Raw genomic sequence first — 24,695 nt, 5'->3', positions numbered from 1 at the left:
GATAAAATTATAATATTACATTTTAATCTATTAAAATATTTTTTTTATCTATCATATTCATCTAAATTTTTACACTTCACCCATCTAAATTTTATCTTTCACCTTTCTATCCTTTAAAATACATAACATCACAATTTCCTCTCTATCTCCACAGATATCTTCATTAACTTTCCTTCAAATACATCTTTGTAAACAAACCAAGTCTCTGTTTTTCTCAATTTTTTTGTATGATTTTTTTTTTTTTTTTACAAGTTTGAGGAATTCACCCTAGCATCGCAACCCTAAGTAAATACTATTTTCAACTTTCCTTAATATAGCTTTTGGCAGTAGAAAATGTGAAAGACTTTCAAACCCTCATTCAACGAGGGATAAAACGTAGTGCCTAGGATGTGAGTGACTTTGGGACCCAGTGAAACACCACCAGGACTCTTTATAACTGTTGTTTAATTAGCATGGTTACAAAGTGCCTTTCTAGCATTGATGTAAAGATGGAAAAGTCAGCATGTGAAAATTTCATATCCACTATAGCAAGTTACATTATACAACAGCAAGCCTGGTATAGGACCAACAAGAATTAAAACCCAGATGACTCAACTAATGAGGAATATGATGCATTTTCATCCAAGTTTGTAGGCTTCTTACTACCAGTTTTCCTTGATGTGCCATCACTATTATTGCCGAGAGGCCTCACCTCCAGACCAACAATCTCGTACAATTTTAATCTATGTTGTTTAGCTAAATCCACCTCACCATCCCAGCAAGTCTCAGAAATAATTTCAAGTGCTTTATCAATCTCGTCTTCACCCACAAGATTTCCATTTTCCAAGAGGACAAGGTAGAGCTGTTCAGCTGAAGCTTTTCGAATCTGATTATCATACACAGAAATATAGTTTGAGAAGCCACAAAGAAAGCAACATAAGTAACATGACCCACTTATTCAAGATTTAAAAAAAGAAGAAGAAGGAATTACTCTTTCAATTTTCAAGAAACACACTGAATCACTTAATTTGAAAAAGAAAAATAATCATCATAATTTTTAAATATATGTAGTTACTTTTTTATATATAAAACAAACACAAACAAACAATCTCTGAATTGTGAAAAAATAAACTTCTGATTTGCATGGGATTGCAGTTAGGCGAAAACAAAATGCCTAGTCGTGAATCTCGTACTGGTGAATATCCAGGAATCACCTTAGGGTAGCGATGACCAAGAAAATCAAGAAGTTGAGCAAAGGCCTTCTTATTGATAGGTTCCTGCACTGAAGCTATGTAACCAAGTATTGCAATACCAGCATACAACTTAGAGAAGTCTTTTGATCCCTTCAATTCAATTGACAGACAATCCAAAACAGCAGCACAAAAAGTTGCAGTGTGAGCCTGAAAATGCAAATTATTTATCCAGATGTTCTCAGCAAGCATTTGAAAAATTAAATTCAATAAATGGAAGTATAGAACAAGAGCATCCCATATCACATTTTCATAAATTAAAAACATGCACTATGACCAGTTTTCACTCTATTGCAATCCTATTCTTTTCTTATTTATTCTCTGAAATTCTTAATCTAATTTTAGCTCGCATGATGTTGTGTTATTAAATTATTTTACTTCTTGATCGTCCCAGTTGTTTAAGCACGTTACCTATTACATATCATACTAGTTAGAAGTATAAGAAATATCTAATTATATTATCTTTTAGAATATTTTAGAGTATCTTTAACTATCTCTTCAGATTTATTCTTCCTTTATATTTTGATTTATTTCCTTATCTAATTAGGATCTTCATAATTATAGGAATATCTTATTAGAATATAATTTACAGGCATATCATATCATGTATTTATTGTCATCAGCTTTATATAAAGTGGACTTCGTAGTGCCGTCCATATACACAGTTTTCAACATCTCTTCCATCTATTTTTTTCCCTTTCAATAATGCCCGTAACTCCTCGACCTAAGAAAATTACAGTTATCCAATCAATGTCTAAGTTACTAAAATTTTAGATATTTTCCTGTCATGATAAATCAAAGAACATAAAATAAACTTTTGTAAAGGTTGCCACCACTATAAACGAAAGTAAAACCATCATATTTCATAAAAACCAATGGAGGATGCACATATAACCTTAATATGAGGTGGCTGAGTTATGTATTTATTTTTTTCTTAGAGGCACTGTTTTCCGACATTTCAACATTATGCAAAGTATATTGCTTTTAGTGCACAAACAACCAACAAGTTTTACACAGGTTAAATAAGTAATTGAGAGAGGTTAAATGAACAAATTAAGCAGCCATTTTGGGTGCATGATGAAGCTTTAATGCATCTTAGAGACTTTGCAGAAAGTTTCCTTCTCATATTAGCCATTATTCTTTTTTTCTTTCAATATTTTTCATTAAATTTAAAGGATGACCACAACTAAATATAAAGGAATACTTGATCACCAAACCAATCCAGAAATATAAAATATATATAAAAGGAGTATTAGAGAACCTACTCACAAGGGATATGAAATATAAAGAATAGAAAGGCACACTAACCTCCATATTAAAGAATATTTTTTTGCTGAACAGAATCTCAATGGTCTGGAGTGCAGAATAAGAGCGTCAGTATATTAGAGATTCATGGATAAGCTTATAAAAGAAGAATTAATGAGTTCACCAGTATAAACACGAGTATTATATATGAAACAAAAAGAAAGCATGCTGAACGTTTTATGAAATCATTTCAGAATTCAGTTTAGGTAGGGCAAGCAGTTAGTTCAGTTCAGCCAGTTGGCATGTGACAGTTGGCTATGACTGTTTCGGTTCCTTGTAGAGCAAGCTACTTAAAGCTCTATAATCTTTGTTGAGACAAGATTCTAAAAGCAATGAGAAATAAATAAATTCTTGATTCAATTCTCTCCTTTCTATTCTCTACGAACTCTAACAACAAGTACTACACCTAGCTTGTTACAATAAATAAATATGAACTTGAAACCTAATTAAAATGAAGATACAGAAACACTCCTTCTCTTTCAGGTTTTCTCTCTTCACACCCTCTTTTATACATTTCTATATGGAATTGATACTTAACTATCAGAGTCCTTCCTCTGTAAAATAAAAGAATCCATGTTCAGCCTGGAGCTGACTGCTAGTCTTGCAATGCTAATATGCCTGTGGTTGCAACTTTGTCACATAATGGGCTGTTGATATTGAGCTTCGAGACAGCACTTTGTTCACATTCAGAATTTTTGTTTTCTCCAAGAGAAAAAATGATATGTATATATAAATAAAAAAATAATAAAATTGCTTGAAACTTCAATTTCACAAGAGCAAGAATAATGAAGTATTGTTTAAGAAATTTAGTACCTTTAAAGTGGGTACAATAACTCTGTCACTTTTCTTGAATTGTTGGAGAACCCACAGGATATCAGCTGATAGCATGTAAACCCTAGATGTTCTTGTATTTGGATCTTCAGATCCAACCCCTTCTAGATACTCTAACAGGGCCAAGAGTGATGCCCTCTTCAAAGAATCTTGCAACCCACCAACAGATATAACCAAACCTGATAGCACATCTCTGCTATAACAACCAAATTGAAGTAACTGTATGAAGCGTGGGTAAGAATAGGAAGGAACCTGCAACAAAACAGTAGTCTTTCAATAGAAAAATTCTATGCAACCAACCCTGAACTGGTTAAAGATCTACTTAAACTTACAGCCCATTGTGCATCTGCCTCCTTGGGAATGATTTCTTCTAACTTTTCTCGGAAAGGTATATAGGGAATATATATCATCTGGTTGTACAGAATTCTGTAGAGAACATTTGCTGCTGCTTCTCTCAGCTTATCCATCTTCTCCACAGCTTGCTTACAAATACCTCCAACTAAATTTATAGCAAGATTTTCATCAAATAAAGAAAGCTCTCGATTGTTCTTAAGCATGACATCAGTCAAAGGATGTGCCGTAGCTTCATTTTCATTTGTAACTAATCTTTTAGACAGACAAATCGACTTGTCTATCTTACAGAGCATGTATGTACATTTTTCCAGGCCATCTAGTGCAGCCTCACGAACCCAAGAGCCTACATCACCTCTGTTATCAACAGAATAGTCATCAAGAGCTTTAAATAAACTCGTCATCACCTCATTCTTTATCAGTATAAAGAGAGAAAAATCATCTTCGACAAAAGAGGTGGCAGTATCTTCTCTTCCATCAATTAATGTTTCACACACTAATGTGAGCCCTTTGACAGCATTTACTCGTGCTTCAGCGTCTCTATCTTCAGGATTTTCCTGCACATGATAAAACATTGTTTAACACAATAATTGAACCTAAGATGGTGTAATACATAGCATTTGCAACATGAAGCACCTCAATTTTACACGAGCCACAAAGCTTCAAAAGCACATTTCTCCATTGACTGGCTAATAACTTATATGGCAAAACCCCTAATGCCAAAGCAGATCCTCTCCTTACAGCTACGTTTGGATCAGCTAACATACTGAGGTACTTTGCTGTCACATCATTTGTACCTTTGTTATCTGAAGCATGCATGTATGAACAGATGAAGTGTTTCAGACCTTTAACAGCAGCATTCTGAACATCAAATGATGATATTACTCGTCAATATATAATGCCCAATTAGCATAAGCTGACAATAGTAAACAAAAGATAAAATGGTAACACAAATTGCTTCTATCCAAGGGATAGAACCTGTATCTGAGAATTAGGATGTCTCAAATTCTCGTTGAGAGTATCAAGTAAGCTTCTCTTTATCTTCTCTGATAACACTACTTTATATATGGAGATGCACTCAATAAATCGAGAAACAGCCGCACGCATTATCTCTCCTCCCTTTCCACGATAAAGCCGTGCTTTCTCAATGGCAGGAACAACACCAGAAAGACTTTTCTGTTTATCTGACAATGACAATTTAAAAAATGTGACAGTTCAGTTGGCATCATCAATATTTTGAAACTAATTACCTTCATTAAAGAAAGGTTTAACCAAATGATAAATAGTTGGCAAGAAAAACTAACCCAAACTTAGCATATATCTAACCTCAACCACAACCACATATCTAATCCCCCAGTCAAAGACTTTTATCCATTTTATTATCATGTTAAGGAATGAACTAAAATAGTTCTGGCTATTTAATTTGAAGGCTTCTTCCTTAAAATATTTTGTTTGAAATAATTGATATTCTCCTTAAGTCTCATATAAGAAAAAAGAAAATTGTGTAACAAATTGTGTGTCTTGGTAGTCATAATAATTTAAAATTCAGAAGGAAAATCAGCACATTTACAAATGAGAGTATAAAGTTGAGAGAGAAAGAGGGGAAAGAGGAAGGAAGTGCATCTGATACTTAGTCACTATCTGAACAGTTAAGTCACTTAAGACTGGGGCTCCAAGTGTTTATCTAATTTGAAAATCATCCCTTCAATTTCTAAAAACAAGTTTAAATTATGGACCAAACATACAAATGTGTGTAATAAAAAAATATATCACCATAAGGAAGATAACAATTCAATATCGATAGCCCCCATTTCTATTTTGATTCTTTGGCTTTGATAGAAGAAAACTCTTTTACTTCCATTACTAAACAGGCAGCAACAAAATCAAAAAGTCACAAGAAAGTATCAACCTGAAGGAAGAGCAAAATTGCATTGGTGTAAAGCTAAAACGAGTTCTCCTGTTGCCAACGTTGCACCATGGCGCATGCATAAATCAGATGAAAGAGTGCAAGGAATTAACTTTTCCAAGACAGTGCTTGCAAAATACTGAGGGTCATATTTTACAAGAGATGAGAGAGCCTCTGCAGCAAGTTCTCGCAAGCTTTTATCCTGAAGGTGTAATTTTCAAATAACTTCTCTCAAAATAAATTAAGAAACAGGAAGCAACCTATAAATTGTTGATACATGCCAAAATATGAACAAATTTACGCCAATAAATATACAGTGACAAGGAATAAGAAATAAGAAATTAAATATAATCGGAATTAATGGTTAGACCATCCTCTTAACTCTTTAGTCATACCTATGGAATAACAAATGTGTGCATAAGGCATGACTCCTTTTCATCCCCTTTGCATTGTTTTGAAGAAAAAGTTTACCGAAAAATAAAACTATAAAGAAAATATCCTAATGTATACTCCTGAATAGAAGAAACTTCGTCAAATATCATAATATTAACCAAAAAACATACATACACTGAAAATACATATGTCATCTCTCGTCTATTAGTGATCCCTAACAATTTTATTCTATTCAGCATCCAGAAATCAGGCTACAGTGATGTATGTATGGCCTTCAATTAGAAGGTAAACCAAAAATCCATATCACAATTGCATTCAGGGTCAACGTAGGAGCAGAAGAATAGGCAGCTCAAGGATAGAGAGAGAGAGAGAGAGAGAGAGATTTAATCAGAACATACCCAGTGACAAATTTTTCTGTCCAGCAGGTCATCCACAAACGGAAAAAGATATCCTTCATACTGAGCAATGGAAACAGCAACATGAAGATAAGAATTTACTCGTGAAGAAAGTGAGAAATAGTCAGCAGTATTCACTATGTCAATTCCATGTGGATAATTCCCTTGTCTTCCAACATTCTCTTGAAATGCAGCTGCCGCCGCTCTTCTGCAGTTAACCTAAGTATCACAGGTTAGTCAGTCATTCTTTCCCCCTGAAGTGAATATTCTAAAACAAATGTCAAGAGATGGACGTAAAAAGATATAAGGACCTCACGGTCATAGCATGCAACTGTTAGGAGGTGTGGGGCAAACTCTTCTAAGATGTTCCTCATATCTGTATGATAATACGCACGTCCAAACGCCCAACATACATAAGCAGCAGCATCACGTACATGAGAACCAACACTGTGTGGACCTCTACGAACATCATAATGTAGTGCCTAATAAACAAGTCTTATACTTAATACCACTGCTATATAGTAATGTATCTCTCAAATAAGGGCTCAACTCGAGTCTTATTCAGAAATAAAATTAAATAAAAAGTTTGGAACAGAGGCAAGAAGATCAACTACAAGATGCAAAACTATAAAGTACCGACCATAAAATGTATTGCCAAGGAAGCTTAAGCTTTATATGCATTATAAAATAAGAATAAGAATAGTGAACATTTAAGGGAACAATTGCCCTTTTTTATTTCCAAGGTCAAGTCCTTTTTTATCTTCCCCTTTCTTCTACAGCATTTCCCTCATTTTTTTTCCTAATCATAAACATGTGTTGAATTGAACACGTGCCTATAAAATTCGGTTCAATTATATAGTTTATTTCCTATTAAGGAATTTATTTAAGCTGTTTATGTTCAGAATGTTAGGTTGTCATGGTTCTGTTTTTTAATTTCAAGTAGTGTTGTTATGGCCATAAAATAAGGAATTGCAATCTGGTATACATTATGCTCTTTATATTTAGTTACTACCCCACTTTTTAAGCCGCCAATATAATAAAACATCGTCTAAGAAACAGCTGTAAACAGCCAAGATAGTTTGTTGTCACAAAATCTACAGCCAGAAACCTATGCATACAATCTATCCATTATAAACCACCTTCACAATAACAGGAACAACTTTGGGAAGACTAGCCGGTAAGAGCAAGCCTCTACGAGCAAGTTCAGCCAAAGCTAAGCAGCCTCCATGCCATGAACCATCACCCTGAAACAAGGATTACACGTGAGCAATAACATTGGTGCCAGACAAATAAATAGTTAACACAGTAAACCTCTAATACAGAAACTATATATATTTAAACCTAGGAGAATGAAAATTTAACTAGTAAATTCCAGTTCTCGAGAACATAAATAAACATATGCTTAGGATCACACCTCGCCGGGAGAAAACAGCTCCAAAACAGACAATAAAACCTCTTGAGAAAGAGATGATGTCAGATGTGAACTTATGCGCCCAATACCTTTTGCTGCAGACCAGCGGACAACAGTGTCCTACAATCCAATGCCAGCATAATCTGTTCATTGAAGTGATAAAAGCACTTGGAGGGATAATTCAATGAAGAAAACATGATCAGCTTAATTACTTAGCACTTTGTGAATTCTTTTGATGTTTAAACGAGAGTATATATCCATCATGGGACAATTGTACAGCCCGCAACATATATTGGGTAATGGCATGTCCTTTTTATCACCATAATTGACAATTCACTTATTTTCCCTTCCCTTGCAGATATTTTTTAACATGAAAAAAAAAAAATGCACGACAAGTATACCAATATAGTCCACATCAATTTTCAGACTCAAGTCCTTAAATGAAATGAGCTAAAAGCTTAAGCTTTTAAACAAGATATCAATTGTGGTTGCTACAACCTCCAATTCTAGTACTATCTCAAGTGGAAGCCAATAGGGTTTTTGACATGGATGAAGTACATGCTCAGAACTATTTGTAATTGTAAAGTGTTATTCATATGGCACTAGTACTATATCAAAGAACCACTCATTCTAAGAGATTATACTGTTGAGCAACAGCCCTAAAATTATATTGATAAAGCAACACTGTTTACTCTACAACTAAGATTATAGTATACAGCGTAAATCACACAATACACGTTTCAGGATCTATAGAAACCAGTATAAATACAGTAGCCATCAGTGATATAAAGCACTACAATTGAGGAAAAACCCAGGACCAGTATTTTAAGTCATTTTAAGCCATTTTCGTAACTCAAACACAGACAACCGACTCATATCAAATAATGTTAGAGCTCTTCCATATTCAACAGCATTCATCCAGTTCTATTTGTAGGATCAGTTACTTCATAAAATAGGCACAATATTAGAATAATTAAACATCTCGTACAAATTCATGAGACATCAACAATCTTGATTTTAACAATTTTTGAAATAACAATTTCATGAAAGACGTTAATTCAACCATTATTTCAGATGCATCGGCAGCAGCATACATTAGACATAATATCTTATTTTTCATCACCAGAACCGAGCAATGTAGTATAAAGGTGAAAAACAAAATTCACTACAAAAAAAATCTCACCCTTTTAGACATACCATATCCCTCAAACCAGATAACAACAACTCAATAATCTCTTCAACATTTTCTGGAACATCCATATCCTCATCTTCCTCCCTGTCTGACATTCCATTTGGATTGGAATAACTTTCGTTCACACCCAAATTAGACTGATCAACTCTATTTGATGTACTCAAAGAGACATTTAGTTTGGCAACTCTTCCCTGCATGATAGGCATATAGTCATTAGATACAAAAAATGGTGACAAAAATGATGCTTCTAGAATTGTCTATGATGCCCAGCTAAAAATAGCGATAACACCTAGATATTTGTAACCCAATACTCATGAAAAATGTACAAATATATGTCCCTGATAGAGTTAGCATAGATGAAGGGGCCAAAGAACTTAAACTAAGTTTCAATTTAACTCTTAGCGGTTACCACAACTCCGTTGACTTGGGTATGTAACATAATAAAAATTAATTCATGAAAAGAAGCCAAATTTTCTGGCGGAAAAATTATTCAAATTATCTAGTATGATACCATAGCCAAAGTGCCTAAGGAACCATTAAGTTCAACTCTTCATATTTCCATTATCAATAATGGCTCTAATTTCATCCCTTTCCTGACTTGCATGATGAGCATTTTTTGTTGTATCAGCATACCATGCATGTCTGAATAATGCATCTAACCATAAATTATTAATTACTGTGGCTTTGTATTCCACCAGTTAAAAGTATAAATAAACAAATGTTCACAAGTGAACAGAAGCAAAGGTGTCATCAAACATTTAAGAAACGAGATCCTATAAAACTTGGATCAGAGAAAAGCTAACCATATATCGCCATGAGGGCAAACGATGAGGAAGAGCAGTAAGCCCAATTCGTTGGGTTAACTTCATCAGATACTTGCGGAGCAAAGGACTTCGAGTTGCATCTGAAGACTTGTACAACATTGAACTGTCATTCCAAACAACAGGACTTGCATCAAGCAAGAGATTTCGACTACCTGCCTACTCAAAGATTTATATTATAACAATTAGAAACATTAAAAGGTAACAAAGAAGAAGAAGAAGAAGAAAAGATAATAGATACTCAAAGTCCGAATATGGAATTGATCCAGTCTGTACTGAAGATGATATACAAATACTAACTTAAAAGTCCTATTTATACTAATACTCAATAGTCCTATTAAATAAGCGAACATAACATGTGTAAGAATAGGTAAGCTTCCAACAAGATAAGATTCCTAAATTTAACCTAACACAATTAACCACAACTGGACAAACTATCCCAGACTATTATGCACCCTTCTCTCCCTCAAATAATTTGTAGAAATCCTTACACAAATGATAGATGAAAACATTTTCATTTGAGGGCCTAAACAAAACAAGGCAAAAAAAAAAAACAAACCTTGAAAATAGCAGCCAGTGCTTCAACGACACCAAGTAACTGAAAATGATGGAGTAAATCTTCAGTTACAGAGGACATGACCGTATGTGTCCACTCAACAAAGCTGAAGCAATTAGATAAGTCAGATTAAAAATATGATTATTGGTAAAACAAGAGGTTTATACGACACAAATGTGAGCATGCACACAACCCCAAACATGTCTGTAGTGATAACACATAATGTCGTGAACTAACAAATCTCAAATCTATACATTTTCAAGAGATCAAACAAAACCATTCATTATATTTGTAAACACAATAAAAAAAAAGGAGTTAATTGATGATTTGAAATAAACTTTAACTAACACGAAAATCATCTTTACACAAACAACACCACAACATGAGACAACACAAATATATTAGGCAACCGGAGAGAAAACTTAACTAACACTAAACAAGCTAAAAAACATGCTGAAACAAACCTCGTAAAGGCTTTCGGCATATCAGGACGGGTAAGTAGCCTCGAGAGAACTAGACCAGCCATAGTTCGCATAGGTCCAGCAGTTGAAAGGTAATCCTTACAAAACCCTATAATTCTCAACACAAGAGGACTGAGCTCAAACTCAGTTAAACTGTCATCATTGGCAATACTGGTGTCAACAGTGGAAATGTCAAAAGGAACCAACACAAGTATATAAAGCCACAACAACGTCACGCATTTAGCTTCCATTTCTCCCGTGCTTTCCTGCCTCAACGATGTCACCGAATTTGTGCTGTGACACTTCTCCAGCAGAGACACGGCGAGTTCGAGATCGGAAACTTGATGCGGAAAGAATTTAATTACAGATTTGTAGCCACAAACCGTGACTAACGAATATACAATTATGCATATAGGTTTAATTATTTCGAGAATTTCATCTGAAGCTGTCCCGAGCTCAAGTGTTCTTGAACGAATAATGTTCATCAGAGGAGAAACTATGGTTTCGAGGTAGGGTTCCAGAAGTTGACCTTGCTCCTGGTACTTGTCTAGCTGCAAATAAAAGATAACTGTTCTTCAATAACAAAAATTGATAAACGGATGAAGATAATCGCCATGAACAAAGAAGAGTACAATGGATCTGATTCTGCGGACGGAGGAAGGGTCGGAGACGCGAGCATTGGAAACGATGTCGTCGAGGAGCGACTTGACGATGTTCCATTCTTGGAGAAAGTACTTTTGGAGCACGCTCTCTTTGGAATCCAACTCGTCCTCTTCTTGATTCATCGTCACCACCGTCTCTTGATTCGCTTCCATCACCTTTGAGGTCGGTGAAGTTTTGGCGGGATCTTCAAATCTTCAACGGAAGTTTCCAAGACAGAAGCAACACTACTCGTCGGAGTGCTGAGTTCGAGTTTGATTTTAAGTAAAGGAGGTGATCATGGGCCGGGTCTGGACTCTTCACCGCCGTATCGTTTTCTTACAAATTTTGATATTTCTAATTTTTATATCAACACAATATAATAAATACTTTATTATTTGGACGATAATATTTTAACTTATTTTTTTTAATCTACAACTTTAATCATTATTAAATTATCATATCATATTATTAAAAAAAATTAAAATAAATAATCTAATAATAATTAATTTTTTTTTTTTACTATTTATAAGTTTTGTTTTACTTTATGCTGATATTATTGAATTCTGTTTGAATTTTTTTTAAGAATTCTAAAATATTATTAACTGTGTAAGTTTATGTTTATGTTAGTCACGTAGATATTTACAAATATTTTATTGGTAATAAATGTAAAATTACTTAATGGTTTTTTGGTATATTTTACGGTAAAAGTAACAATTCAGTTCTTAAAACATTTTCTTTAGTTTTATTTTTCTGAAATTTTAATTTTTTTTTATTAATATAGAATAAGTACATTTTTTATTGGAAAAATATTGTATCTCTCACGACCTCACCTAATAATCTCTCAATCCTTAGAAGTTGAGATTTATTGTGTTTGTTCATAGGAATTTACTCTTTAAGAAGATGGAAAAATATGGATGAACATTATTTGTTTGCAAATATCAGAATTTATTTGTGCGGGTGAATTTGAGGAAAAATATATTCTCATCTTTGCATGATAAAGAAATGAGAAGGAAAAGACAACTCATTTACCTAAATACTATTTAATTTTTTAAAATTCTAATTTAATTAACAAATATGCCTTTACTTGATATTAATAATAATAATAATAATAATAATGGTAATATTAAGAATAATAATAACAATGATAATAATAACATTAATAATATAATAATATTATTAAACCTAATAATAGTAATAATACTAAAACTAATAATAATTATTTTATTTTATACTGATTTTAACCATTGGTAAAACTATAATCTAACAATTTTATCTATCGAAATATTATTTTACATATATTACATCCATCAAATCATTCACAAATTTTCACAAACTTTACCTTCACTTTCACCTCTTCATCCCTTCAAACAAACAACCACAACCCCACTTTATTCTTTACATCTTCTTAAATCCATTCACTCACCCTCCCTCAACTCCATATTTGAAAGCAAACACACATTTAAGGTGGTGGTTTATAAATACTTCTTCCTTCTTCCACCCTCTGATACATATTTTACGAAGCATACACTCCAAAACGGACAATACTTCGATGTTTTGTGATTAATAATGATTCTGTCATCGGACTTGAGATCGGAACATTGATAATCATCGTGAAACTGATAATCAAACCATTGTTCCCTTAAGCCCTCCATTGCGGATGATCCATCGTTCTCCTTGAACCTCCATGGGGATGATCCATCATTTCCCTTAAACCTCAATTGAGACTTGTGTTCCTACCACATCAAATAGTCTCGTATAGCTTTGAAGCCTATGTGTATGGCAGTTTAAATACTCCTTCCATAAAACTTGATGGGTAACATAAATCTTGTTTTTTAAAATTAAAAAATATTTTTTCCTATTCTTTTTATTTAAACAATGTTATATCTTTATATTAATTTTTGAACTTAATGCACTTTGTTTGGTAACTCATGAACTATTTTTTTTATTAACAAAATATTTATATGTTTATAATGAAGCACTCGGAGTTCTGCAATCCATATACATAAAATAAGTGCAAAAATTGAATGATAAAGTCTCACATTACAAATCTCACTCTACAGTATATAGATGAGACTATAATTGTTCTTATAAAAAAAGGATAATGATATTTTAACAAACTTTTAACCCACCTCTCTAATCATTCTTCAGTTATTTATTTTGATTTTTTTAGTGGTGTGATGTGATAATTTAAGAGTGATTAGAATGATGGGTTAAAAGTTGGTCAATGTATCAGTATCCATTAAAAAATTCTTATACATAATTTTTTATGGACCAAATAAGTATAAAGTGTGTTAAAGATCCTCATGTATCAATCACTTTCGGACACCTTATTCTAATGCATTATTGTATTTAAAGAAATTTAACATATTGTTATTAGTATACAAATTTACAAGACGAAGATCTTTTAAGATATTTGTCTCTATCCACATTTTTGTTTTCATCAATAAATTGTTTCTTATGATTGTAAGTTTATTTTATTGTGTAATAGAAGTTACAAAAGTTTGATAAAAAATTTTATACTTTATATAGTATAGAATTACCATTACAGGTTATAAATTAGTTGTTCGAATATTTTAAACACAGCATTGAAGATGAGTTGACTCATCCCAAAAAATAATATAGAAAGAATAAAAGATTGATTACAAAAATGGTGTGCTACTATTATCTTGAAAAAAGAAAATTAGAATGTCATTGGGAGGATTATATAACATGTTTAAGAGAAAAAATGTAACATATTTTTTTACCCAACATTTATATGGTTGTTATGGACAATATATTTATTCTCTTAAATATGTAGATTTTAAAGCAATATTATATTTTTCAATCTGTTTAATAAGTGCTAGCTTTTCACAATAGTTTATGAATTGAATACACTATTTTTGAAAATTATGTTGGTGATCTAAATATCTTTATTGCATTTGAAAAAGTTCAGATTACAGTTATAAATATACTCGTAAAAACATGTAGGTAAATATTATATATATATATATATATATTATAAGTAAAATTGTAATTTAATCTATCGTAATAAAATTTAAGCTTAATTCGTATCCTCGTAACATAAAAATATGCAAATCATTTTTGTAAATACAATAAGAAAAAATAAATTTATTTTACCATAACAATAATCCTTTTAAAAGCGCCATCATTTATTGAAGTGCGTGAAATAGAATAACAAATACAAAATCTATACTTTGTTCATTGGTGGACTTCTCAATACAAAACCCAAAACCACACAACAATACGAAACCCTGAAAAAAAAATCAATTAAAACATTAACAGAAGAAAATATGTGTTACCTTAATCTCAAAAATCGAAACCAAACAAAATGTAGCACAGGATCAAGATTGCACCAACGTAAAATTGAAACGAAGCCCAACGACATGGAAGATAACGTCCGACAATATTTTGCCATATCCCAAATTAAGGTTTTCTATCACAAGAATGCCAACTCAAATAAAATTAAAGAAAAGTGAAATTTTTAGTTAAAGATGAAAAGGAAAAAAAATTACAAACAGCTTTTCAGTTCTCCCTTGTGCTAAAAGCGCCGAAAATGACAGAGCGAAGCACTTCCTCGCATCCTCCACAGTTCTAGGGTTCACTCTTTCTTCCGCTGGATCACGAGTTTCTGAAAACCGTTTTTCTCGATCCATAATCACAAGAACAAAATGGGTGTGGGAATATCATTTCTCATAGCGCTGAAAGCAACAACGCTCTTCCTATTCTTCGCGTACCTGAAGAATCTCGGTTTCACTCTCTTCTCCCTACCTTTTCTCTACGCTTCGCTCATCTCATTCTTGGTCTCAATCGCCTCTCACCCTTCCATCGATCTTCCCATGCTTCTCGGAAAAACCACCGACGGAAGTTTCCCTCTTTTTTCACTGATAATTTTCGGCCCTTACATCTACTTCGTTCGCGTTTTCTCTATGCTCCGAAGACTTCGAAGCGGAGAACCTCCTTACACACAGGTTCACGACTATCTCTATGTCGGTGGCTGGCCATCCTCGCCTCACATGCTGCCACCTGGCGACCCTGCCATCATCGATTGCACGTGCGAGTTCCCGCGTGTCAAGGACTTCACTGTGGGGTTGCCCTATCGCTGCATTCCGACGTGGGACACGAGGTCGCCTCAACCTGCTGATATTGAATCTGCTGTTAAATGGGCCTCTCGACAGAGAGACCTCAACAGGCCCATTTTCGTTCACTGTGCTTATGGTTAGTGAGCTTTATTAGCTTCTTGCTCTTAAGATTGTTCTTCTGTTTGTTCTATGCAACCATTTTAAGTAATTGGTTGGTGTTTCTCTTGTGTTAGCGTTTCTGCTTGTGTTTCGTGTGGTAGGTTTTGTAAATAGTTTATGCAAATTTTAACATTAAGACCCTGTTTGGATAACAATCTTTTCAATAAGAACTTATATTGAACATAGAAATATGAGATTTGAGAAATTTATCCAAATAAAACATACATGAAATGTGGCCTCTCAACTGATGGTTTTCTGTTCTTATAGACATTCATAGTTCAATTTGTATTCTGTAACTCAATGATCAATTATACGATGAATGACAGTTTATTCTGTCTCATGTTTGTTTTAATTGCTGTTGTCCAAACAAGGGTCTTGAATACATTAGACTTTTGAGAAAACCAATGATGTAGGTCATTTGCAATATTCTCTGTACTCTGAATGACTTATTGGAATTTAGAAAAGGGAAAGATAGAAGAAGCAGCGTTGGACAAAGAGTTAAACTGTGAGTAATGTAACCAATCAAAGGGGAAAAAAACACCTTTCCAATTCTGTAAGAGGTTGTAGATCTTTGAACCACAGCATCCCTAATGGAGAAAAATTGAGAACTGAGACAACCAGGAGAGGAAAGAATCTGATTACAACAATAATACGTATTTTTGATGTTGTATTCTATTACCAAGTTTAAATTTTTCAAGTTATGATAAGTTATCAAAGAGAAACTGTTTTTTTGCCGCTCATTAGTAGTAGCATTAACATATTCTTTTATGTGTCGCGTTTTAATGGTCATCCGTCCTTTTTAACTGGGTGTTTGTCACTTCGTGGTTGTTCTTCATTATTATGATCACTGCATCAGCTTGCAAATACGAGGATATTGTTTTAGTTAGGCATATTATTAGAACTGCAATTTTATCAACGAGGTAGATTATACATGTTGCCTTTATACTCATTTTAGAATATACGACCATCTTTAACATTTTTGTTTTTTGGTGTAAAGGTCATGGAAGAAGTGTAGCAGTTATGTGTGCACTGTTAGTAGCACTAGGCATCACAGAGGATTGGAAGACTGCTGAGAAACTGATCAAGCAAAAACGACCTTACATTCGAATGAATGCTCTCCATCGCAAGGCCCTTGAAGAATGGTCCAGACACAGATTGTCTGCGCCGAAGAAGTAGATTAGACATACATGAGCGTGGGTTCCTCCAGTTAATCTGATTCTTTTGATGATTTTATAGTATGATTGTTTTCCATACAGTTGCAAAACGAAGAAACACTGTAGAAACTTAGATTCTCCTCGTGCTCTTACTTAGCGTTTTTGTTTTCCAGTGAACCCAAAATCTAATTCATGGTTGCCTACTATTCTGTTATCAGCTTCTTCTGCTTCGGTCATGTTGAAGCTTATGCGTGGAATAGTGGGATTGCATACCATGAGAAGCTGTAACATCATTAATAGACATCATTTCATTGTGTAATGTCCATGAACGATGATTCCTAGTGTAGTTTTTGATAAATACAAGTTATGCCTTTTGTCAATTGTTTCGAGTCTAAGAACCATATCAAAACGAGGCATTAGTTTGAAAGTGATAAGTATAATTGCTTAATAGAGTTGGAATCGGATACAGCAAAATAGAACGAGACGAATGATTTTGTTAGTATCTTCTAAAGCTTTCTCCAATATTTTTTAGCTTATTCATTTAAACCTAAAAAGCATAACAATGTAAAACAAATATACTTTTCTTCTATTACTTCTTTTTTGTTAAAATATACGAAAACAAAGTATACAAGAGGATATACTAATTTGAGCTAATTTTCTATTATGTAAGAGGATAGTCCCGTATCTTTGTTTGGATGAATATTTTAAAAAGTTTGATATATTTATTTTTACAAAAACCATCTAAAATTTTAATTATATTATTTTTCAAAAATATTCTTCATCAGTGAATATTTCTGATAATGAACAGAGGAATACAGTAAAATAATTTTTGGAATATTTTCTCAAATAGAGAAATTGTGGGCTGTATTACTTAATACGCATTAATTAATTAGATGAATACAATTAAGAAAATAATTTTGAGAAATTTAATAACATTAATTTATTTCACTAAACTCATTGATTTCCATTAACTGATTAAAGAGGCCTACATTAATTAGCGATAAACTCATTGATTCCCATTGAATGATTAAGGAGATGTATATTTTTAGCAGTAGAGATTAAGGGCCTACTTTAGTTTTTTAAAATACTTTTATTAGATAGGAAAAAAATAGGTTCACTAAATTGAGAGAAAATAAACATGGTTAAATCTTATCCTAAACTTAGACAAATTTGTCCCTGGTTGGTTCCAATGTTTTTTGTGGGTCTAGTGCCCCGGCCCGGTTAAGTACAGTGAAATGTTTGGTTGTTTATCACCATCACCTGAGAAATGTAATAGACACAAAAAGAAGCATCTTTAAATATCAATTTTTCTCAGAGGTCACAATCATCTAAGTTTTATTCCGTTACTCCACTGAAAATTAAGTTATGCTTAGCTAATTGTTCAATTCAATAGAGTTTACTTGGTTTATTTATTTATTTATAATATTTTTTAGTGCTATTAAGAGGTGTACTATTTTGACCTCAATTCCAAGGTTATGGTGGTCAAAAAATTATTGGGGCTTCTTTTAATTATTTTTATCTATTAACCATTATAATTAGGAGACTAATCTTCAATTCAAAGCTTAATCACACCTAAAACCCCACGACCCCACATGGGAATTCAATGAACTTAGGCCTTTTGCAAAGGTCACATGAAACATAGGCCACAAGTGGTCTTACCTTCCTGCGCCGACTTCAGATCTCTGACTCACCGAGCCATCAAAGGGTCACTTTCCCCATACCCACCCCCAAGCCACCGATTTTTTTGTCCATTCCACTGTCCTTAAATATAAAACTCTCTTTCTACCCTCATTTTCGTTCCCACTTCTTCAAAGTCACAATCTTTGTCATCTCTTCGCCGTAAGTCTCTCTCTCTCTCTCCCCCCCACTTTCTTTGGCTTCATTTTTTCAGTCTCTTTCTTGATTTTGGATTTGGGTTTAGCCTGTTATGCATACTGCTTGCATGCTCTTGCTTTTCTATGTTGGGTTTGCCTGTGATGAAGTTTCGTTTTATTGGGTGGTTTTTTTTTTTTTTTTTCTCATGCACAGATCTTTTGTTGTTTTCAATTGTTTGATCCACACCCCCTTTTCCATTTTCGTCGTTTTTTTAATTGTTGGACAAAATTTCAATATCTGTTTTCTGGGGAAAGAGGGGTTAAGATGGGGGTCATGATATGATGATAGGAGGAGAGAGCCTTTGTTGTGGAACCAAAAAAGTTGCGAGCTTTTTGGATGGTGTTCACTCTGGAGGAGATCTCCGAGTTTATGATTTCTGCATATTTTACAATTTCATCAACAATCCCTATTATCTTGAGATGCAGTATTTACAGCTGGAATTGACGACCAAAGCACCTTTTTTTATGAACTTTGATTTGGTTACTTGTAAATATTTACGATGAGAGATAGATTCACTACAAGACTGTGCTTATATAGTATTATCCTCGTCCTACAATTTCATAAACCTGTGTTGGAGGGTGGTGATATTTATTTTTCGTCGAACTTCACCAAGCACTGATTTTTTAGATGCAGCTGATTAGATTTTCATAATTTAGGCTTAATATATATACATGCAAGGTGTCTGGTAATAATTATTGTTCTGGCTTCGTTATTTAGAAGAAATTTCTGGACAATCTGAGTTACCCTGTATCCTAGAGTGGAGCAACACCAAAACCAATTTCTTGACCGTTTGAAAAAAACCAATCGTGTAGTTTTTTACTGTAAAATTAGTTCGAATATTGTCACCTTGACTAATGAGCAAGTTGCTTGTTAGTTCATGTAACAATAAACGAAGTTACAAGAGCATATCAGTTATGTTTTTTATGTGAACTTGAGTAATCAAGGTTTGTACTTGAGTGTGTTTAGTTGTTTTAATGACAAGTTGTCGAGTCTTTCACTATTTTTTAAGGATGTCCAACATTGACAGTTGAGTATTCTGATGTGCTGTGTTCTGTTTTTGGGTAAATTGTTTGGTGCTCACTGTGCTTGTACAGATTACTTTTTTTTGGATTTAATTTGAAAACATTTTTTCTATTTAACTTCTACAACAGCTATTGTTTACTTTACACATTACCTTCAGTGGTTTAACCCTTTTCAACCTATACATTTTCGTACTCCGAGCCATTAAAAGCAAAACTGAAGTTGAAATACTTAAAATGCTTTTACTTTGAGTAGTTAATTGAAAAGGGCTAAAGCATGGAGGGATTTTTTATAATTTATCCTTGATTCTTCTTCCATTTTTGTTCTAATGTTGAATATATGTTTGAAACGTGTTTTATGACTGTTGTGCTGGTCAATGAATACATTTTCTGAATAATGTTTCACACTGCTGTGTTCTTCTTCCTGTGTTTGGATACAGGTATAAACATGTCGGTTGTGAACATGTCCACCATGACACTTCCAAGAGCTTCCTTGTCTGGAGGATCTGTCCCTGCTAGGAAATCTTGTGCTCTTTTTAAGAGTCCATCATCTTTTAGTTCTGTGAAGAATGTGTCTAAAGTATTTGGATTGAAATCATCATCCTTTAGAGTGTCAGCAATGGCAGTATACAAAGTGAAACTGATTGGACCAAACGGTGAAGAGAATGAATTTGAAGCCCCTGATGACAGTTACATTCTGGATTCAGCTGAAGAGGCTGGATTGGAACTACCATACTCATGCAGAGCTGGAGCATGCTCTACTTGTGCTGGAAGACTGGATTCAGGTGCTGTGGATCAGTCAGATCAATCTTTTCTTGAAGAACAGCAGATAGAGAAAGGTTACCTTCTCACATGTGTCTCATACCCGACATCAGATTGTGTGATTTACACCCACAAGGAGGAAGATCTCTGCTAAACGATGATGTAGTGTCTTTTGTTTATCTCTTAATAAGGTTATGGTCGGTAGATTTATTGTGAAACTTCATTGGTGAGCAATTTTAGTTGTTCTAATTTGATGTAGAACTTTAATCCTTTAGTATGCAGCCATTGGATTGGTTAAGCCAATAATAAGGCCTTGTTTTATCTATATTTTCAAACTTTACTTCAAAATATGAGTTATAAAATTAAGAAGTTACTTTGGTTAGTTTTGCCAAGTTGTTTCTTCCATAAAAATTAGTTAATTTTGCAGTAGTTTTTTTTCCCAATAGATTTAAGTTTCACAAGCCTAGTTTGAATGTAGATCATGATGCCTTATAATATTTATTTTGTAGACCTTAACACAAGTATATATGGTGGTTCTTTTTCAAATATCTTAGCCTTTTGTGTTCTGATGTAAATGATTAAGACTATTTACACCTTATTTTTCCTCTTTACAATCACTTTTTTAACATTTTTAAAATATATCTCTTGCTTATCATCTTCATATGGTCACTTTTAACATATCTTAAGCAAAATTTTCTGTAAAATAACTATTTTCTAATTAGTTCTAGAAATTATTTTTCTTTCAGAGTAATTTTGTAATATAATATAAAAGACAGTGGACAGTAGGAGAGAAAATAAGAACAGTTTCTTTTTGCACCTCTCTTAAAAGAGTATTTTTTAATTAAACAATATAATTTTTTATTATTTAGAGAAAAAAATTTAAATGTATAATTTGGAAGCTAAAAACAATTTTTGAATTATAAAATTTGAAAATTAAATGGCTTCTAAATTATATAATTCAAAAAATAAATTTTTATTAACTCTTTAACTTTTGAGATTTTTAATTTTCAAATTATACAAATAAAAAATAAATAAAAACAGAAAAAAGAAGGCAAGAAGTGTTTGCATGTACCAAGTTGAAGAAGCCCACTAACAAGGTTTTACATGGTGCTTAAATTTTCAACATTATTACCAAATTTATTCTTCTCCTATATACGTAAGATAATTAATGCACTTGAAAATATAGTAACATCTCTTCCTTTTATGTTGAAATAGAAATTAAATAAGTTCTACTTAAAAGAATAAATATAAGTTCAAATAGAATTAACTTCTTTTAAAAAATTTAATTCCATAACTTTATATAATTAAACTCTAAAAATTATTTAATCGTTGTATTCGTGAGTATATTTACCATGACAGCTGTTTTCATCCTGGCGATAAACAGACCAGTAAAGTACTGATATTTATTAGTTAATTGTATTCACTTGATTTTTATTTAAGGTTAAATATATTTTTAGTTATTAAATTTTGATAAAAAAATAAAATTCACTTTTATTTAAAATTTAAATATATTTTAATTTTAAAATTTTATAAATAAATGAATATGATTTTTTAATTTAATTTAATTCTTTTTTAAGTTTCAAATGCATTTTATATTAATATTTTATTCATTAATTTTTACTCTATTAAATATATTAAAAGAAACACCAAAATTTATTTATTAATAAAAAATAAATGAAAAATAGAAAGACGAAAAAAAAAGAAAGAAAAAAAGAAATATAAGCATAATATAAATAAATAAATAAAAAGAAAGCGTGTTGTTGGGATCCGAAGGAGAAAGGGTAAAGTGAAATATAGTAGTTTCCCGCCAAACGAAGAAGCAATCGTTTAAGGTTCCCGCTCTGTTCCTTCTTACGCGCATTCTCCTTTTCAAATTCCAATTCTCAATCTCTCTGTCAAACTACTCAGCAAGCGCAAAGGGTTTCTTTCCAATAATTCAAAGGTTCATTCTTCCTTCTCTTATACTACTCTGCTTCGTTTTTATTTTCATTCTGAAACAATCACTACAGCGTAATTCTGAATTATCCACCCATTCCGTTAATTTCATTCTTTTGAGTTTTTATATTTAGACTTTTATTCAATGGTTTGCATTAACTTTAGGGTTAGGCGATCCTCTACGGACAACACTTGTGTTAATTTTTTTGTGCACTCAACATGTTTGTGAAAATTCATCTTGGACTATAATCGCAGTTGTTCGTTATCTCTTCCATTGTTAAATGTATCTGTGCTGGGTCGAAAATGGGAATCAGTTTATTTTTTCGGAACATTCAATCATTATTGCCCTTTAAGAAAATAAAACATTTGTTTAAGCTTTGCCTTCAAAGCTTGATTTTATTTTTCCTTTTTGTTTCAGGCCATGGACACGTCAAATCCTGCTGTATTTGTGAATGCTCAGTTGATTCCCAACTTTATTGGGAAGAGAGTACGAACAGTGGTTCAGGTGAATCAATGTGGTGGTGGGGTTGCCACCACAAAATCCACTGATGACTCTCAATTAACAATAAAAGGGTTGCCACAAGTCCCCATTATGAATTTTATTGAGGTCATCGGTATTGCTGAAAGTAGCAACTCTATTGATGCCGAACTATGGACTGACTTTGGCAGCACATTTGGTACGAAGCTTTACAATTATAATTTTTCTTACATATGTCAATTGATATGTTCGTTTTTGTGTTATCAAAATAGGAAAGGATTCACTTGAAGTTAATATTTCCCCAAACATGTGTTTGTTCGAATTTAAAACCCAAATTAGATTTATTTGTCGATTGCTCTCTTCCTCTGGCGTTGGCGCAATAAAAGCTAAAATCAGGAACTGTTTAGCATTTCTAATTTTCTAGTGTTCTGTCCCTGCTCATTTATGTTGTTTTTTGATGTCGCACTCTCTGTAGATACCAACTCTTTCAATCAGTTGTGCCAACTAGCAAACGGTGAATTCAAAGGCCTGTTTCTCTAGGGACATCAAAGAATGTCGACTCAGCAACTGGATGACGTTTGAAGTTTTTGTTTTTCATGCTAAGGCATCCGTTTACATGTAAATCTAGGAATTATATTTGAGTTTATGGTATCCCCAGAATAGCCGAGCGCGCATGCTTGCTACAAACTATTACATGTTTTAAAATCTCCTTTAACTTATATATCGTGTTATATGCCTAGTTTGGCTTATGTCTGCAACTGTCTCCAGTGTCTTCAATTACACTCCTATGAAAAAGGTACTATTTTACCTTTCATTCATGTTTATTGTTATATTTTTTTAGTACTGTGTAGATTTACTCTAGTCCATAGATGTTTTACTTTCTTGAGTACGTATGTAGCTTACTTGCAGTAGTTTTGTTCACTATTTTAATAATTCAAGATTCAAAGCACGAAATTTTAGACCTCAACTCACCACACTGCAAAATGTATGGTAAGGTAAAGTTAGAGTATTGGTCATGGTTGGTGATTTTATTGGATGCATTATATAAACTTCCTTTTCTAGACAAAATTGCCTTCCAATCACTTAGTGTGTTTTAGAGAGTCTTTCATGAACAAACGTACCTACTTCAATTCTAGAAGGATATGAAAATGTCAAAATATCCTGACAGTTAGTAACTTGTTATCACATGATCAATTTCTTCTGTAGTTTTATCCCGAATCTTTGGTACTTCCTGGTGAAGGAGAGTTGGGTGGTACGAGACCTTTCTCTTTACCATATCTCTTCTTTTGCTAGGCAAGCATCTAACTCTCTTTACGCCTCACGTGAGTTTTATATCGATCAAGGATAAAATAGAAAGTGATTTAATCCATTTGATAGTTTCTTTGCATTGAGATTATAGTATCGTCTTCCCCATTCATCAAGGTAAGTTCCCATACTTTTCGGATAAGAATAAAGAGGTAGGGTAATGCGAAGGATAAAAGTAAAAGGAAAATATAGTAAAAAAATGACTATCGTTTACATAAATAAAAATAATAAAAGAAAACTCTATTTGTTTTTATGAATAAAAGAGACGGCAAAAGGTAGTAAATAAATGAAATAAATTGCATTCATGGAATGTAGAGGATATTCTACCTTTAATTGAGATATAATCTTCTGTATATCAAAAAGATGTTTATTTATAGAATAAACAGTTGGATTAGAATAATAAATATTGTTATATTTTTTTATTAAAAAAAGCTCA

At 32.8% G+C, this 24,695-nt stretch overlaps 4 protein-coding genes across 4 annotated transcripts; 3 read left to right on the top strand and 1 right to left on the bottom strand.

Moving 5' to 3' along the window:
* Positions 1 to 390: 390 nt before the first annotated feature.
* Positions 391 to 11,825, bottom strand: LOC114191632 (tubulin-folding cofactor D). The gene is made up of 17 exons (XM_028080931.1): positions 11,484 to 11,825; positions 10,855 to 11,402; positions 10,394 to 10,496; positions 9,817 to 9,993; positions 9,019 to 9,204; positions 7,825 to 7,941; positions 7,550 to 7,654; positions 6,722 to 6,892; positions 6,414 to 6,629; positions 5,626 to 5,824; positions 4,695 to 4,900; positions 4,353 to 4,577; positions 3,698 to 4,273; positions 3,348 to 3,617; positions 2,538 to 2,582; positions 1,194 to 1,379; positions 391 to 865 (listed from the first exon to the last, which is right to left on the bottom strand). The coding sequence occupies exons 1-17, from the start codon at positions 11,664 to 11,666 to the stop codon at positions 575 to 577; spliced, it is 3,804 nt and encodes a 1,267-aa protein (XP_027936732.1). The 5' UTR covers positions 11,667 to 11,825; the 3' UTR covers positions 391 to 574.
* A 3,148-nt stretch (positions 11,826 to 14,973) lies between these two features.
* LOC114190717 (uncharacterized protein YnbD-like) lies at positions 14,974 to 17,265 on the top strand. The gene is made up of 2 exons (XM_028079699.1): positions 14,974 to 15,708; positions 16,729 to 17,265. Exons 1-2 carry the CDS (start codon positions 15,162 to 15,164, stop codon positions 16,905 to 16,907), a joined length of 726 nt encoding a protein of 241 aa, XP_027935500.1. The 5' UTR covers positions 14,974 to 15,161; the 3' UTR covers positions 16,908 to 17,265.
* Positions 17,266 to 18,486: 1,221 nt separating this feature from the next.
* On the top strand, positions 18,487 to 20,923 carry LOC114190718 (ferredoxin, root R-B1-like). Its single transcript, XM_028079700.1, has 2 exons — positions 18,487 to 18,724; positions 20,220 to 20,923. Exon 2 carries the CDS (start codon positions 20,228 to 20,230, stop codon positions 20,693 to 20,695), a length of 468 nt encoding a protein of 155 aa, XP_027935501.1. The 5' UTR covers positions 18,487 to 18,724; positions 20,220 to 20,227; the 3' UTR covers positions 20,696 to 20,923.
* A 1,386-nt stretch (positions 20,924 to 22,309) lies between these two features.
* On the top strand, positions 22,310 to 23,772 carry LOC114192147 (replication protein A 14 kDa subunit B-like). The gene is made up of 3 exons (XM_028081768.1): positions 22,310 to 22,483; positions 22,895 to 23,153; positions 23,430 to 23,772. Exons 2-3 carry the CDS (start codon positions 22,898 to 22,900, stop codon positions 23,492 to 23,494), a joined length of 321 nt encoding a protein of 106 aa, XP_027937569.1. The 5' UTR covers positions 22,310 to 22,483; positions 22,895 to 22,897; the 3' UTR covers positions 23,495 to 23,772.
* The last annotated feature ends 923 nt before the right edge of the window (positions 23,773 to 24,695 follow it).

Source organism: Vigna unguiculata, chromosome 7 (genome assembly GCF_004118075.2).
Source record: "Vigna unguiculata cultivar IT97K-499-35 chromosome 7, ASM411807v1, whole genome shotgun sequence".
Lineage (NCBI taxonomy): Eukaryota > Viridiplantae > Streptophyta > Magnoliopsida > Fabales > Fabaceae > Vigna > Vigna unguiculata.
Note: the sequence above shows the minus strand (reverse complement) of the source record. Positions and strands in the feature narration are given on the sequence as shown.

Excerpts from the sequence above, each read along its gene's own strand:
- LOC114190717 (XM_028079699.1), top strand. The coding sequence starts at position 15,162 with ATGGGTGTGGGAATATCATTTCTCATAGCGCTGAAAGCAACAACGCTC. Across the intron at positions 15,709-16,728 it reads TTTCGTTCACTGTGCTTATG|GTCATGGAAGAAGTGTAGCA; the intron begins GTTAGTGAGCTT and ends TTTGGTGTAAAG.
- LOC114190718 (XM_028079700.1), top strand. The coding sequence starts at position 20,228 with ATGTCGGTTGTGAACATGTCCACCATGACACTTCCAAGAGCTTCCTTG.
- LOC114192147 (XM_028081768.1), top strand. The coding sequence starts at position 22,898 with ATGGACACGTCAAATCCTGCTGTATTTGTGAATGCTCAGTTGATTCCC. Across the intron at positions 23,154-23,429 it reads TGACTTTGGCAGCACATTTG|ATACCAACTCTTTCAATCAG; the intron begins GTACGAAGCTTT and ends CACTCTCTGTAG.
- LOC114191632 (XM_028080931.1), bottom strand. The coding sequence starts at position 11,666 with ATGGAAGCGAATCAAGAGACGGTGGTGACGATGAATCAAGAAGAGGAC. Across the intron at positions 10,497-10,854 it reads ATGCCGAAAGCCTTTACGAG|CTTTGTTGAGTGGACACATA; the intron begins GTTTGTTTCAGC and ends TAATTGCTTCAG. Across the intron at positions 7,655-7,824 it reads AGCTGTTTTCTCCCGGCGAG|GGTGATGGTTCATGGCATGG; the intron begins GTGTGATCCTAA and ends TCCTTGTTTCAG.